Source organism: Hordeum vulgare, chromosome 5H, assembly GCF_904849725.1.
Source record: "Hordeum vulgare subsp. vulgare chromosome 5H, MorexV3_pseudomolecules_assembly, whole genome shotgun sequence".
Classification (NCBI taxonomy): domain Eukaryota; kingdom Viridiplantae; phylum Streptophyta; class Magnoliopsida; order Poales; family Poaceae; genus Hordeum; species Hordeum vulgare.
This window is the reverse complement of record NC_058522.1, coordinates 229,443,064-229,458,791: the sequence shown is the minus strand read 5'-3', so window position 1 is coordinate 229,458,791 and position 15,728 is coordinate 229,443,064. Positions and strand designations below refer to the sequence as shown.

General features: G+C 44.7%; 1 protein-coding gene across 1 annotated transcript; it reads left to right on the top strand.

The window, feature by feature from the left end:
- Positions 1-12,283: 12,283 nt before the first annotated feature.
- On the top strand, positions 12,284-13,376 carry LOC123396533 (26S proteasome non-ATPase regulatory subunit 12 homolog A-like). The gene is made up of 4 exons (XM_045091447.1): positions 12,284-12,378; positions 12,468-12,621; positions 12,711-12,788; positions 12,905-13,376. Exons 1-4 carry the CDS (start codon positions 12,284-12,286, stop codon positions 13,121-13,123), a joined length of 546 nt encoding a protein of 181 aa, XP_044947382.1. The 3' UTR covers positions 13,124-13,376.
- Positions 13,377-15,728: the final 2,352 nt, after the last annotated feature.

Sequence of the window (15,728 nt, the reverse complement as noted above, 5' to 3'; positions counted from 1 at the left end):
GGGAAGGAATCCATGATAGTGTATTGTTGTGGTGGTAGTGGACTCGTGTACGACGTATCGAAGTTGTTTAAAACTATTTAAAGTTGTAGTATAGGCTAGCCAAGATTCAAAGCTGGCTTGTTGCATGAAACCCCACAACCCCCTTCATTAATACATGTGCATGAGTAGATAGATATGTTCTAAAGTCTTGTTGAGTACCTTTGTACTCATGTTTGTTTATTAAATGTTGTAGAAGATACCCATGAGCCAACAGGTGGGTTCTATCTAGACGTCGATGATGACGAGTAGCTCGTGTCCCAGCTACGACCTAGCCCCTTTCCGAAGGGATCTGTAGATAGTCAGGCTTTATGCTTTTTCTTTCAATTGTCTGTACTCAGACAGCTTTAATGCTTCCGCATGGCTTGTATGACTTTGTTTGTATGACTTGAGTGTCGGGTCATGTGACCCCTACTTGTATGCACTTATTATGCAAGACTCTCCCGAGTCTTCTAAATACATGTTGTGATGTTCTATGGTTATGTTGTGATGACATTGTTGTATCTATGCATATCAAGTATGTCATGCATACGTGTGATGTACTGTGATATGTATGGGGTTCGACACCTAGTCGTAAGCCCTTAGTAGCTCTCTATACAGAGAAATGCCCCTTTGTGTTTCCACCGAGCCTTGGTAGTTCACTACTGCTCCGGACACATTGGTTGACCGACATGTATCCTTCTTAGTTGCTGTGTCCGTCCCTACGGTGAAATGTCACGCGGTGTAATGGAGTCCTTGTAGCTTGCTACGACTCGTCTACACTCGCTGATGACCGACACCTCCTTTGCTGGGTTATGTATGCCTATCTGTGTACAGTTGAGCCACTCGAGTTTATGACTAGTTATGTCCACCCGGGTTCTTTGACATTGGAATGCTAGCGACACAATTGCATACGTGAGTCAAAAGGTGCAAACGGTCCCGGCTAAGGTAAGGTGGCAGCCGTGGGGTTAACCGTGTGTGAGACCACAAAGGGATGCGATGTGATGCAGGCTGGATTCCTATGATTTAGGATCGGGATCCCAACAGAGATGAGGTTCATTTCCCCCCATCTAATCGAGCTCCTCGCGCCCCTAGCACCGTGGTAGTTGGACCCGAGCTCTGGCAGCCGCCACGGCTCGTCGTCGGTGCCCTCCGACCACCCTCAACCACTCCCACTTCACCTCGTAGATGAGGCCGAGCGAGGGCTACCTGCTGGTGCTCTAGGCTCACAATTTGGCCCCGTGTAGCGCAAGCTTGAGCGTCTCCGACGAGCCCTCCGCCGCGGCTAAGGTCGCCGGCGACCGCACTTCGGTGGGGGCCGATGTGGCCAGCTCATTAGACCTTAATTAACCCCCAAGTGCCACTGACAGTGGGCCCCATGGTGGGTCAAACCCCACTTAGGGGCTGGTCAGCGCATGATTATTCCCTGTGACACTGACCAGTGCCCCTCATTGGTTAGTTTGACCAGACCCAGGCTGTGTTGACCCAGTGATGTCAGCCTGATGCAATAATTCAATTTCTGTGATTAAAAATAATTCCAGAAATGCTGAAAACTTTGAAAAAATATAGAAAATGAAATATAACTCCAAATTTGATAAATAATATATGTGAAATTATCAGAAAAATTCAATGAATACAATGATGCTACTTTCACGAATGACAAACAAAGTTAGGAAACAGCATCAGGTCAAATCAATTTAAGGAATTTGATAAATATCCTATTTTAAATAATATTTGAATTTTGATTTCAAATCAGAATCAAACAAAGGTTCTGTTAGCCACATTAAACCATACTACATTTCATTTCATTCCTGATCATGCATCATATTGTTGCATATGAATGATATTGATTGTCGCTATTATTTTGGTAGGCTCTGCCCCTCCGGATACGTCCGAATATCTGACTGACGGATTTTATCCCTCCACTTAGCAACAAGGCAAGCACCATTTTTGATCATCCCAATAAAATCCCATGTTCCCGCTCCTGCACTCACTTATTGCATTAGGACAAAATATTTCAAATGCTTTACTTCGGTAGATGAACCCATTCCTTTGCATGACCTGTCATTGTCATAGTAAATAGCTAAACCTTGCAACCTAGCATACCTGGTAGTTGCTTGAGCCATGATGTGTCTTATCCTGCTATGCTTGCTATGCTTAGAGTTGTGTCAGGTCTGGTTCATCTGGGTGATGAACAGCAATGGATGAATGTGTTTTAGTGACAAAAGAATAAGTGTAGAACCTGACTTGGTTAAGGTACCGATGAAAGGGTATGTAGGAGTATATGGTGGGTTGTTTCATCGGAACCGTCCTTAGGAACTGAGTTCCGTGTATGTTTTCCAAGACTAGATACTACCACACGTTGGGATACTTAATTGACCCTCTCAGCTTATTAATCGCCTAGTCCTTGGTCCAGGAGTTGCAAGTAGTTTCTGGTGTTTGTAGTCATGCTGGAGGCCATGCATAGTGCTGACCTTAGAGGTCGGCTATGATGCGGTATGCAGTGGGACAGTGTACCAAGTGGCACCCGGATGGTGGGCTTGGGAACCCTGCGCACATCGTTTGGGGCCGTAGCGGAAACTTCGGCCGGACTTCCGTGCGGGTTCACTCTCAAATAGGCGATAAACCTGGACTAGGTATTAGCGTGGTTAATGGTCGTGGCCGACTCCCTCGCTGGGCTTTTGCTTGAAGGTTGCCAAAGTGCGTAAAGTGCACATGGTGATAAGTGGCGAGAGCGTGTGTGAAGAAGTACACCCCTGCAGGGTTATGATCTATTCGAATAGCCACGTTCGCGGATACGGACTACTTGGAGACATATGTTGTTCATAGATAACTTTAATGGCTACTCATAGAAGTATCAAGATAAGTGTGACTATCATGTATGGCATTCCCGTAGGAAGACGGGAAGGGATCCATGATAGTGTATTGTTGTGATGGTAGTGGACTCGTGTACGACTTATCAAAGTTGTTTAAAACTATTTATTGTTGTAGTATAGGCCAGCCAAGAGTCAAAGCTGGCTTGCTGCATGTAACCCCACAACCCCTTTATTGATAAATGTGCATGGGTAGATAGATCTGTTCTAAAGTCTTGCTGAGTTCCTTTGTAGTCATGTTTGTTCAATAAATGTTGCAGAAGACACCCACGAGCCAACATGTGGGTTCTATCTAGACGTCGATGATGACGAGTAGCTGGTATCCCAGCTACGACCTGGCCCCTTTCAGAAGGGATCTGTAGATAGTCAGGCTTTATGCCTTTTCCTTTCAAATGTTTGTACTCAGACAACTTTAATGCTTCCGCTTGGCTTGTATTACTTTGTTTGTATGACTTGAGTGTCGGGTCATGTGACCCCTACCCGTATGAACTTATTATGCAAGACACTTCGGAGTCTTCTAAATAAATGTTGTATGTTGTATGGTTATGTTGTGATGCCATTGTTGTATCTATGCATATCGAGTATGTCATGCGTACGTGTGATGTACTGTGATATGTATGGGGTTCGACACCTAGTCGTATGACCTTATTAGCTCTCTCTACGGAGAAATGCCCCTTTGTGTTTCCACCGAGCCTTGGTAGTTCGCTACTGATGCGGACAGATTGGTTGACCGGCATGTATCCTTCTTAGTTGTTGTGTCTGTCCCTGCGGGGAAATGTCACACGGTGTAATGGAGTCCTTGTAGTTTGCTACGACTCGTCTACACGCGTTGATGACCGACACCTGCATTGCTGGGTTGTGTATGCCTGTCTCTGTACAGGTGAGCCACTTGAGTTTATGACTAGTTATGTCGACCCGGGTTCTTTGACATTGGAATGCAAGCGAGACAATTGCATACGTGAGTCAAAAGGCGCAAACGGTCCCAGCTAAGGTAAGGTGGCAGCCATGGGGTTTACCGTGTGTAAGGCCACAAAGGGATGCGATGTGTTACAGGCTGGATTCCTATGGCTTAGGATCGGGGTCCCGACAGCGTTGGTATAACCCCACGGTTGCCACCTTACCTTAGCCGGGACCGTTTGCGCCTTTTGACTCACGTATGTGAATGTGTCTCTAGCATTGAAATGAGAAAGAACCCGGGTCAACATGACTAGTTATAAACCCAAGTGGCACATCCGTACAGGGACATGCATACATAACCCAGCAAAGCAGGTATTGGTGAACAACGTGTGTAGACAAGTCGTAGCAAGCTACATGGACTCTATTACACCACGTGACATTTCCCCAAGGGGACAGACACATCATTAAAGAAGGATACATGCCGGTCAATCAATGTGTCCGGAGCAGTAGTAAGCTACCAGGGCTCGACGGAAGTACAAAGAGGCATTTCCCTGTAAAGAGTACTACTAAAGGCACATAACTAGGTGTCGAAGCTCACACATACAATGCATTTCAAATCATTCACACAATGTGCAAGGTATGTGTAGATACAAGATGGCATCACAACATTACTCTACAACTCAAGTATTTATTATAGACTCATAAGAGTCTACATAGTGTGATATTACAAACAGGGGTCACAAGACCACTCAAGTCATACAAGCAAATAAGCGCAAGCACAACATGTCTGGGTACAGACATCTAGAAAGTAAAAAAGGCTGAGAAAGCCTGTCTATCTACAAGACCCTCCATAGGAACCAGACCAATGTGTGGGATTTCCAAGCTACCCAGTCAACATCGATCTTATCGTTGAAACCATTAGCGAGACTGGAGTCTCCTCTGCAAAAACATAAATTAAGCAAGAGTGGCTACAGAGGTACTAAGCAAGACTTACATCAAAACTAACTACATATGCATCAGTGTCAAAAAGGAATGTGGGGTTTAATGCAGCAAGCCAGCTTTGACTCTGTGGCTATCATGTACTACGACTACGAGTAGTTTAACAATGTGAGAAAGCGCACACGAGTCCACTAGCTAGTCTCCACAAAAATACACCACTATGGTCCACTCCCGTCTCCCTACGAGAGAACCAACCATAGCACTCACACTTGTCTTGAATATTTTATAGTATCCATTCAAGTTGTCTATTTCCATATATGTTTCCAAGTAGTCCATATCCACGGACGCGGCTATTCGAATAGATTAGATTACCCTGCAGGGGTGTACTTCTTCACACACGCTCTCACCACTTATCACCATATACACATCATGCATATCGGCAACCTTCAAGCGGAAGCACTAGCGTGGGCGTCGGCCACGGCCTAACTAACCACACAAGACTCTAGTCCAGGTTTATTGCCTATTTGAGACTGAACCCACAAGGAAGTCCGACCGAAGTTTCGTCTACGGTCCCAGATGATGTGTACACGCTTCCCAAGCCCACCTCGATGGATGGTACTACGCTTGGTACACCGGGCTACGATGCCTAGTCTGTGCCAAGCCCACCGGTACGGGGTGCCACTCGGTAGACTACTAGCATGTCCTACAAACACCACAAACTAGTTGCAACGCCTGGACAAAGATCTAGGTGATTAATAAGTCGAGAGAGTCAATTAAGGATCCCAATGTGCGGTAGTAGCTAGTCATGGATAACATACACATGACTCGGTTCTTAAGGACGGTCCCGATGAGACAACCCGCCATGTACTCCTACATAGCCACTCAACGGTACCATTACCAAATCAGGTTCAACACTTATACTTTTGTCACCAGAACACATTCATTCACTCCAGTTCATCACCCAGATGAAGCAGGCCTGACACGACTCTAAGCATAACAAGCATAGCAGGGTAGAGCACGTCATGGCACAAGAAACTAGCAAGTATGCTAGGTTCCAAGGTTTAGCTATTTACTGTGACAAGGATAGGCCATGCAAAAGAATGGGTTCAACTACCGAAGCAAAACATTTGAAGCGATGTGTCCTAATGCAATAAATGAGAGCAGGAGTGAGAACATGGGATTTTATCAGAATGTTCAAGGGGTTTTGCTTGCCTGATAAGACGACGATACGTTACTGCTCCACAGATGGATACTCGACCGTACCCTGCGGAACAGTGCCTAACACGAAGAACAACCAGTGAAGGGGAACAAATCAATACACATCAAATGCGATGGTATGATGCATGAATACGGCATGGCAATATGATGTGGTTTTTCCTAATGAACCTAGCAACATATTTAAATGAAGTAGGTTTGAACTCTAGGTTCAAACTCAACTCCATATGTGATGTTACATAATGTAATTTTAACAAAATGTCCAAAACCTCCTATTTAGGTTGCTCTATCATGCATGAAATTAGTACCAATGGATTCTTTGGATTTTTCTGATAATTTTTCATATATAATTTATTTCATTTGGAGTTACTATTGAATTTCTATGATTTGTACAAGTTTTAGCAATTTTCTCGAATTATTTAAAATCCAGAAAACGAGTTATCGCATCAGCCTGACGTCATAGTGACATCAACTAGTCAAAGGCGCCAGCCCAGGTCAAACCTGGTGGCTGGGACCCACCTGTCATTGACTCAGCTTGCTAATGTTTTTCTTATTTAAACCTAACATTTAATTAACAGAACATGGCCCATATTTCAATGGCTCGGGCTAACTAATTGGGTGATTAGCTCTAAGCTAATCACCTAAGGACGAGGACCCACCGGTGAGTGGCTCAGCGACAAGGCTCAACACCGGCGACCACAGCACGCGGCAGAGTCCATGACTCCGGCCACGGGAGCGATGGATGAGGCCACTAGGGCGTAGCCCGAGCTCGCCCGCATCCATTCTAGCGGTTTTGAGGGCGAGGGGGTCGTCGGAGACGGCGACAACAGCGACGGGGCAGTGGCCGGAGCTCGGCCAGCTCGGGCTCATCGCCAGGAGCTGCAGGAGGAGGAGAAGAAGAGGGGAGCAGCAGGCGCATCCACGCGTCCAGCTGCTCGGCGGCAAGCAAGAGGTGGCCGGGAGCGTGCCGGCGTGCAGCTGCCACATGCCCGTGTCCTCCTGGCGAGAGGTTGGGGGTGACTGGCAGCTGGGCTGGTGGGCCAGCTCCCCTTGGGCCTCATGTAAATTCCTTTCTTTCTTTTTTTGTTCCGTTTTCTATTAATTGCAATATGTTTTGTTTAGTTTAGGCACTAAAACATTTAAGTAAAATATGAGACTTTTTCTGGGCACTAACAGTATTAATCCAAAAGCCCTGACCAAGTTTCATAATTATTGAAGTTATAATCTTGTTTTTATTATTTCATAAATTCAAATCAAATAGTTATTGATTTAATTCAATAAGCAAAAGTGGCATGTAAAAATGTAAGTCACCTCTCGTTAATGTTGCCACATTTTTCGAGAGATGATGAACAGTTTTAAAGAGCCCTTCTTGTTCATTGAAAAATATTTTCAGTTGGTCCTATGTGAATTTTATAATGCTAGGGCTTTTGATCATCCCAAATTCAGGTTAAGGAAAAAAATTAAACATGATGCAAACATAGACATGGATCTTAGTGCATGCTAAAAATAAGGATGTGACAACTTACCCCCACTTAAAAGAATCTCGCCCCGAGATTCAGGATTCATCGGGAAAAGGGCGGGGTACTCAAGTCGAAGACGATCTTCTCGCTCCCACGTAGCTTCATTCTCGGAATGATGAGACCACTGAACCTTGAGAAACTTGATGTTCCTACACCGGGTGACACGCTTAGCTTGATAAAGAATACGTATAGGGTATTCTCGATATGAAAGGTTTTCTTGGAGATCAAGTGCTTCGTGGTCCACTTCACGGATAGGATCTAAGAAACAATGCCTGAGTTGCGAGACGTGGAAGACAACATGAACTCTGGAAAGCTGAGGGGGCAGTTCTAATTGGTAGGCAACTTCTCCTCGTTTAGCAGGAATGCAGAAAGGACCAATGTAACGAGGATCCAACTTGCCTTTGTTACCAAAATGGTGGGTACCCTTCAAAGGATTAACCCAAAGGTAAGCCTTTTCGTCAACCTCATAAGTTACTTCTTTATGATGGCGGTCATACTGGCTCTTCTGACGAGACTGAGCTGTCTTAAGATTCTCACGAATAATGCGGGCTTGCTCTTCTGCCTCTTGGATCATATCTGGCCCAAAGAATTGTCTTTCACCTATTTCTGACCAGTTCAAAGGTGTTCGACATCTTTGTCCATAAAGAACTTCAAAAGGAGCTTTGCCCAAACTGGATTGGTAGCTATTGTTGTAAGCAAATTCAACAAATGGAAGGCACTTCTCCCAATCCATTCCAAATGAGATAACACAAGCTCTGAGAATGTCTTCCAAAATTTGATTGACTCTTTCGACTTGACCACTTGACTGAGGGTGAAAAGCAGCGCTAAAATAAAGATGAGTTCCCATAGCATTCTGGAAACTTTCCCAAAATCGAGAGGTAAATAAACTTCCACGGTCTGAACTGATTTCCAATGGAACACCATGTAGGGACACTATTCGAGAGATATACAATTCAGCCAACTGACTAGCAGTGATACTCTCTCAGACAGGAAGGAAATGCGCCACTTTGGAAAGAAGATCAATAACCACAAAGATATCATTATTTCCTTTCTTGCTCCCGGGAAATCCGGTGATGAAGTCCATTTCAACTTTATCCCATTTCCACTCAGGAATAGCTAAAGGCTGAAGGGTGCCAGCAGGCCTTTGATGCTCCGCCTTGACACGACAACAAACGTCAAAGTTAGCAATGAATTCAGCAATTTCTCTCTTCATTCTTGTCCACCAAAAACTTTGGCGTAGATCCTGATACATCTTAGTGCTGCCGGGGTGGATTGTGAGAGGAGATTCCTGGGCCTCTTTGAGAATCAACTCTCGAAGTTGTTGCTTCTTTCGAACTACCAAACGGTTTCCAAAATATACTGCACCTCTATCATCCATGGATAAACTACCAACAACTCCCTTTGCAATATTTTCCTTGATCCGGGTAATACCCGCATCATACTACTGGCTAGCTATAATCTAATCCTCCAGGGTAGGTTTTGCCACCAAGGTAGAAAGGGATCCGCATGGAACAATGTGAAGATTAAGCTTGCACAATTCCTCATGAAGAAGTGGTTGACCTTGTCACATCATAAGATTGTTGCAATAGGACTTACAACTTAACGCATCCATGACATTTGCCTTGCCTAGGGTGTAAGAAATTCCTAAGTCGTAATCCGTAATCAACTCTAACCATCATATTTGCCTGAGATTTAGATCTGGCTGAGTGAAGATATACTTCAGACTTTGATGATCGGTGTAAATCTCGCAACGATTACCAAGAAGGTAATGTCGCCATGTCTTCAGTGCATGGACTACTGCTGCAAGCTCCAAATCATGCGTTTGATAATTTTTCTTCATGTGGATGCGATTGTCGGGATGCATAGGCGATCACCTGTCGATCTTGCATAAGAACACATCCCAATCCTTGTCTTGAGGCATCGCAATAGATGACAAAGTCTTTGGAGAAATCAGGTGGCACAAGAACGGGAGCTAATGTGAGACGTCTTTTCAGTTCCTGGAAACTATGCTCACATTGTGGCCTCCACTCAAACTTCTTATCCTTCTTGAGAAGTTCCGTCAGAGGCTTGGCAACTCTGGAAAAATTCTCTACGAAACGGCGGCAATAACTTGCTAAACCAAGGAAACTCCTAACTTGCTTAACTATTTCAGGTGGAGTCCAGTGAAGGATGGCTTGAACTCTCTCGGGATTGACTGCAATGCCCTTTCCAGAAATCACATGCCCCAGAAGATATTTGGAATATTTGGCTTCGTAATACCTCATTCATTTCTTGGATTGGGTCAAAGTAGTTGTAATACGCAGATCAAAATGCCAATCCAGCTTTTGCTCTTTTCTACCTTGGAGTATTACCCTCTTTTGTCAAGAATGTCGTGAGAATTGCACCATACCTTAAGAGCTCCTCATGTAGTGATACTTCTCGACATCATTATTCATCCCTCGGTTTCCATGTTGGTTGTACCCAGAATATCAACAAGTGAACCATGATGTGTGAAATCAATACTCCTAGCAATGCCATTGCTTAGTAGTTAATGGACAATAAATTCACTCTTATGGTGATGGTGATTGAATCGTCATCCTAAGATTGATCGTGCTACCTAGTCCATGTTTCATGGTGCACTTTTTGATCAATGGGTTGGGATTGTGTCAATCCTTCGCTCTTTGATCATATCATCTTGCCCTGAAAAGCGAGATTGTTCTTGAGCTTATTAACATATCGGTGGTTCGTGATTTTCTGAATATCTTCTGAGAAGTATTACCAGGTTGTTTCCTGACTGTTATGATAGAGCTCGTGATCAAGTTGGTTTTGTTGGAAATATGCCTAGAGGCAATAATAAATTAGTTATTATTATATTTCCTTGTTCATAATAATCGTTTATTATCCATGTTAGAATTTATTGATTGGAAACTCAAATACATGTGTGGATACATAGACAACACACTGTCCGTAGTGAGCCTCTAGTTGACTAGTTCGTTGATCAAAGATGGTCAAGGTTTCCTGGCCATAGGCAAGTGTTGTCACTTGATAACGGGATCAAATCATTAGGAGAATCATGTGATGGACAAGACCCAAATTATATACGTAGCATATTGATCGTGTCATTTTATTGCTATTGTTTTGTGCGTGTCAAGTATTTATTCCTATGACCATGAGATCATATAACTCACTCGCACCGGAGGAATACCTTGTGTGCATCAACCGTCGCAATATAACTGGGTGACTATAAAGGTGCTCTATAGGTATCTCCGAAGGTGTCCGCTGAGTTAGTATGGATCAAAACTAGGATTTGTCACTCCGTGAGACGGAGAGGTATCTCGGGCCCACTCGGTAATACAACATCACACACAAGCCTTGCAAGCAATGTGACTAAGTGTAAGTCACGTGATCTTGTATTACGGAACGAGTAAAGAGACTTGCCGGTAACGAGATTAAAATAGGTATGCGGATACCGACGATCAAATCATGGGCACGTAACATACCGAAGGACAAAGGGAATGCCATACGGGATTATATGAATCCTTGACACTCAGGTACAACCGATAAGATCTTCGGAGAATATGTAGGATCCAATATGGGCATCCAGGTCCCGCTATTGGATATTCACCGAGGAGTACCTCGGTGCATGTCTACATAGTTCTCGAACCCGCAGGGTCTGCACACTTAAGGTTCGATGATGTTTTATTATAGTTGAGTTATATGTGTGGTTACTGAATGTTGTTCGGAGTCCCGGATGAGATCACGGACGTCACGAGGGTTTCCGGAATGGTCCGGAAACAAAGATTGATATGTAGGATGGCTTCATTTGGTTACCGGAAGGTTTTCGGGCATTAGCGGGAATGTACCGGGAGTGACGAATGGGTTCCGGAAATTCACCGGGAAGGGGACAACCCACCCGGGGGAAGCCCAATGTCACTAGGGGTGGCGCACCATCTCTTAGTGGGCTGGTGGGACAGCCCAAGAGGGCCTTGGCGCCATAAGAAGAAAACCAAAGAAAGAAAAAAAGGGGAGGTGGGAAGGAAGAGAAGGGCTCCACTTTCCAATCCTATTTAGGACAGTAAAACTGAGCCAAATCCCAGCCCTCTTACGACTTGGGCATTCCTGACCGTCCATTCACGTGATTTAAACGATTTCAGCCGTCAGATGGATTCGTGGGCCGACTGTCCTAAAGGACTGCTACTCTGAAGGAAAAATCGAAGCCCTCTGGTTACCCGGGCCTATTTTCGGCCCAATTAGTTAACTCAATCACGTCCACCAGCGCTAGGGGAAGAGGCCGACCGATCCATCACCGTGAGAGAGGAGAGGTGAGTCGACGCGGATGGTTGACCTCATCGACCTTTCATTCTCTCGCTCGCCAATCGCGAACCTGGACATGCCGTCGCCCCCTCCCCGCCATCCCTATTCCTCTTCAACATGGGGATTACGATCCCCTCCCCGAGGTCTCCTCCGATCGCTCCTCTCCACATCACGACTACGTTTCCATGGGTAGCGCGCTACAGAGTAGATCGTGTGGAGGTCCTCCATCGACCCGAGATAGCAGATCGTGCCGAGGTCCACAGCCACCAAGGTCTACCTTTCCCTAAGAGGAATCATCTCAGTTCCCCACCATCAAGGTCTACCTCCTCCTCCGCGGCGTCATCTCGCTACGCCGCCAAGGTCCTCCCCGTGATCCTCTGCCACCTCCTCAGGCCTGACCACGCCCCGTGCGGATGATGTCCATGTTCACCCAGCAGCTGTCGTCCTCCTTCTCCTAGCTTCGGTCTGGGGTCCTCGCATGCGCCGTTGCAGGATCAAACCTCGCTCTACCACCCGGCTGGAAGGTAAGTGATGATATTTGGCTTTGTGCCGATTCGGCTGGGCATTCCTCTGTTTTGGATGGGCTCGTGTGAGGATAAAAATCTGTCTGAGATCCCAAATTTCAGGTACCATTGCGTGCCTTTTAGGTTAAAAAATTCTGCTTTATCGCGAGATGGACTTTACTTAATTCTCACTTATGTTTGTGTGGAAACAGATTACTACTGAAGCAAGTTGTTACCATGGAGGTGATCCAGTGGACAAAATTGTGGGAATTCTTCAAGGATGAATATGAGAACGAGAAGAATCTCCTTGGAGGAGCTTTAGGCACGAAAGCTACGGAGGATTTGAAGCTGAGGATCATTGAACATGTATTGCTTTCTTGGCTTTCACTATATGCTTATTTAGTTGTCCTTTCTTGTTGCTTGTCAATTGATTGTCGGGTTCATGGTCTGTCTAGAATATCTTGGTTGTTTCGAAGTACTATTCGAGGATTTCTCTGAAGAGGCTGGCGGATCTTCTTTGCCTGAGCTTGCAGGTCTGCATTACCTACCTTAAGATAGCAGAACAACATCTTGTTTTCATTAATCCTCTGTTAAGGTATATATGGTGTATGCAGTATCTAATAACTTGTTCCAAGTTGTCCTTGTATAGGAGGCAGAGAATCATATCTCAGACATGGTGAACTCAAAGGCCCTGATTGCAAAGATCGATAGACCAATGGGGATCGTGTCCTTCCGGACAGCCCAGGACAGCAATGGGGGGCTCAACTCATGGGCATCGAACCTGGAGAAGCTCCTGGACCTGGTGGAGAAGAGCTGCCACCAAATACACAAGGAGACGATGATCCACAAGGCGGTGTTGAAAGCCTGAAAACCATTTTGAACTGAATGGCCTTGTGTAGGTTGTGTGCGTAGTAGACTCTCTATGGATCTGAATTCACTATCGCTGGATTGGTAAAACAATTCTCCGCTCAAGTGCGAGCATCGCCTGTTTGCTTTGGGAACTCGTGTGTGTGAACCGGTCTTGAAATACTGTAACCACAGGGAATGACGAATACTATTTGCTGTATTTTTCTGAACATTATTTGTATTCTTTGGTATCCACTCTTGCGAACCTGGACTTATGTGCTCATCAGAGCTTAGACCCAGTTTCTCAGTGATTTGCTTGCTGGGAGACGCGCTTGTTCTGTTTCGATTGGTATCGGTTTGTACCGAGCCCTTGCAAATATTTACTTGTAAAGTTTACACGGCTGGGAGCTGTAAGCCCGTAACCATTTGGCCTTTTGCTTGCATTGTCATTGCATTGCAGGAGGAAAGAATGGGCTGAGAGAGATTATAGCGAAATTGTTTCCTGTTTTGTTCGTTGCTGAGGATGCATGAGAAGGGAGGTTGTTATTGTGTGAGGTTACATAGATGAGGACTGGATGTACACTATATTTGATGAATATTTTCTAATATTTTTTTAATTTATGTCATCAGATATCTACGTCAGACTAGCTCATGCCCATCAATTATTGTAGCTCCTATACTAGAAGCAGCTGTGCAAGGTGACCGGATAACCGATTAACTAATTTATCGGTCAATTAATTGGAAAATTTGCCTATTTATCCCTACTCTGCACCCAAACGATATGGTACCAGTTATCAGTATTGTGAACATTGGTCATGTTGCGCCAATAGGGGTTGAAGATCCACTTGGTTTCAAGCAAGTTGTTGGGGCTGCACCATAGCGGTACATCCTCAAGTATTTTAGCGGCCTTGTGTGTTTAGGCATGTTGTCCCATAGAATTGATTTTGCACTTTAGGTGCAAAAAAGGAGGCTAGAGTGCTATAAGTTTGAAATTTGTTGCAAGCAACTGTTTTAATATTCTAGGAGGGCATATGCCGTAGCTTGGTCTAGATATATGGATTGGTAAAGTGGTTTCCAAAACATACTGAGGTTTAACTTATGAGCTAAATTGTAAAAATTATGGATAAATACCACAAATATCTACAAATTCCCATCATTCTATTGCCAAAATTGACGGACGCACCAACGCGCGTTATTACAGATCTAGTTTGGAGTAGGAATCCTACTCTCCTCCTGGCCGGCGCCCCCTTGGGGACTTGGTCCTCAAGGCAAGCCTCCCCCTCCCTCCTATATATGGTGGTGATTTAGGGCTGATTTGAGACAACTTTTGCCACGTGCAACTCAGATCTAGACACCATAGTTTTACCTCTAGATCGTATTTCTGCGGAGCTCGGACAGAGCCCTGCACGAGTAGATCCTCACCACCACCGGAGCACCGTCACACTGCCGGAGAACTCATCTACTTCTCCGTCTTGCTTGCTGGATCAAGAAGGACGACATCATCGTCGAACTGTACGTGTGCTGAACGCGGAGGTGTCGTCCGTTCGGCACTAGATCACAACGGATCGTGGGACGGATCGCGGGACGGTTCGTGGGACGGTTCGTGGGGCTGATCGAGGGACGTGAAGACGTTCCACTACATCAACCGTGTTTCTTAAAGCTTCTTGTTGTGCGATCTACAAGGGTACGTAGATCCAAATCTCCTCTCGTAGATGGACATCACCATGATTGGTCTTCGTGTGCGTAGGAAATTTTTTGTTTCCCATGCAACGTTCCCTAACAGGTTTCCCTATAAGCCACCTTCTCCAAAAATCCGTGTTGGATACCCCCGAGCTAGTTGGTTAAGCTAAACAACAACTTGGAGAGTTGGAAGATAAAAGCTTCGCCTAAACTTAGATCATTTTAAAGGGATATCTTTCCTGTTGTGTGAGTCTTGAAGAAAGATGATATTGTCATTGATTGATTCATGTGATCAATTCTTGCATATATTATCTTGTCCAATTTTGATTTGAGTATGGGCTATTGTCAAATCAAACTCAAAACCAAAGATTTCCGTAACGGTGTCTTACTCGTGGATTTCCTTGAGCATACACCATTATATTCTTTGATCTGACCAATGCTATTATCTTGCTCACATAGTTGTGGAAATCCATTTGTATGGGTATCTCGATGAATTATTGTTGAGCCCATTGGCAACATTTTCATTTGTTCCATGATTTATGTTGGACATTAAGCTAGTGCTGGAAAATTTGTAGGCATTGTCTTCGTGTCTCGAGCACGAGGTATATGTTAGGTGTAATAAGTGACTTCCTCTAATTCATGTGCATTGGTGCAAGTTGCCGCCGTGAGTTCGATAAAAGTTAATTTATTTCTTCGGAATCATCCCAAGTCAGTTATGCACGTGCGAAGTATTCTATGGTTTGATAGACTAATCATCTTCATTCCATATGTATCTCCTAGCACATCAAGCCACTAATTGATTTGTATAAGGAAAAGAGGTTCCTTCATAAGAGCTAATCCGGACTTACGTAAGGACTTGTTATCCGCAATGATGATTGGCACCCAGAACTTGGTAGTTTTTTGTTGTAAGATTTATATGTGTTCACATTTGTCTTGGACACTCTGTT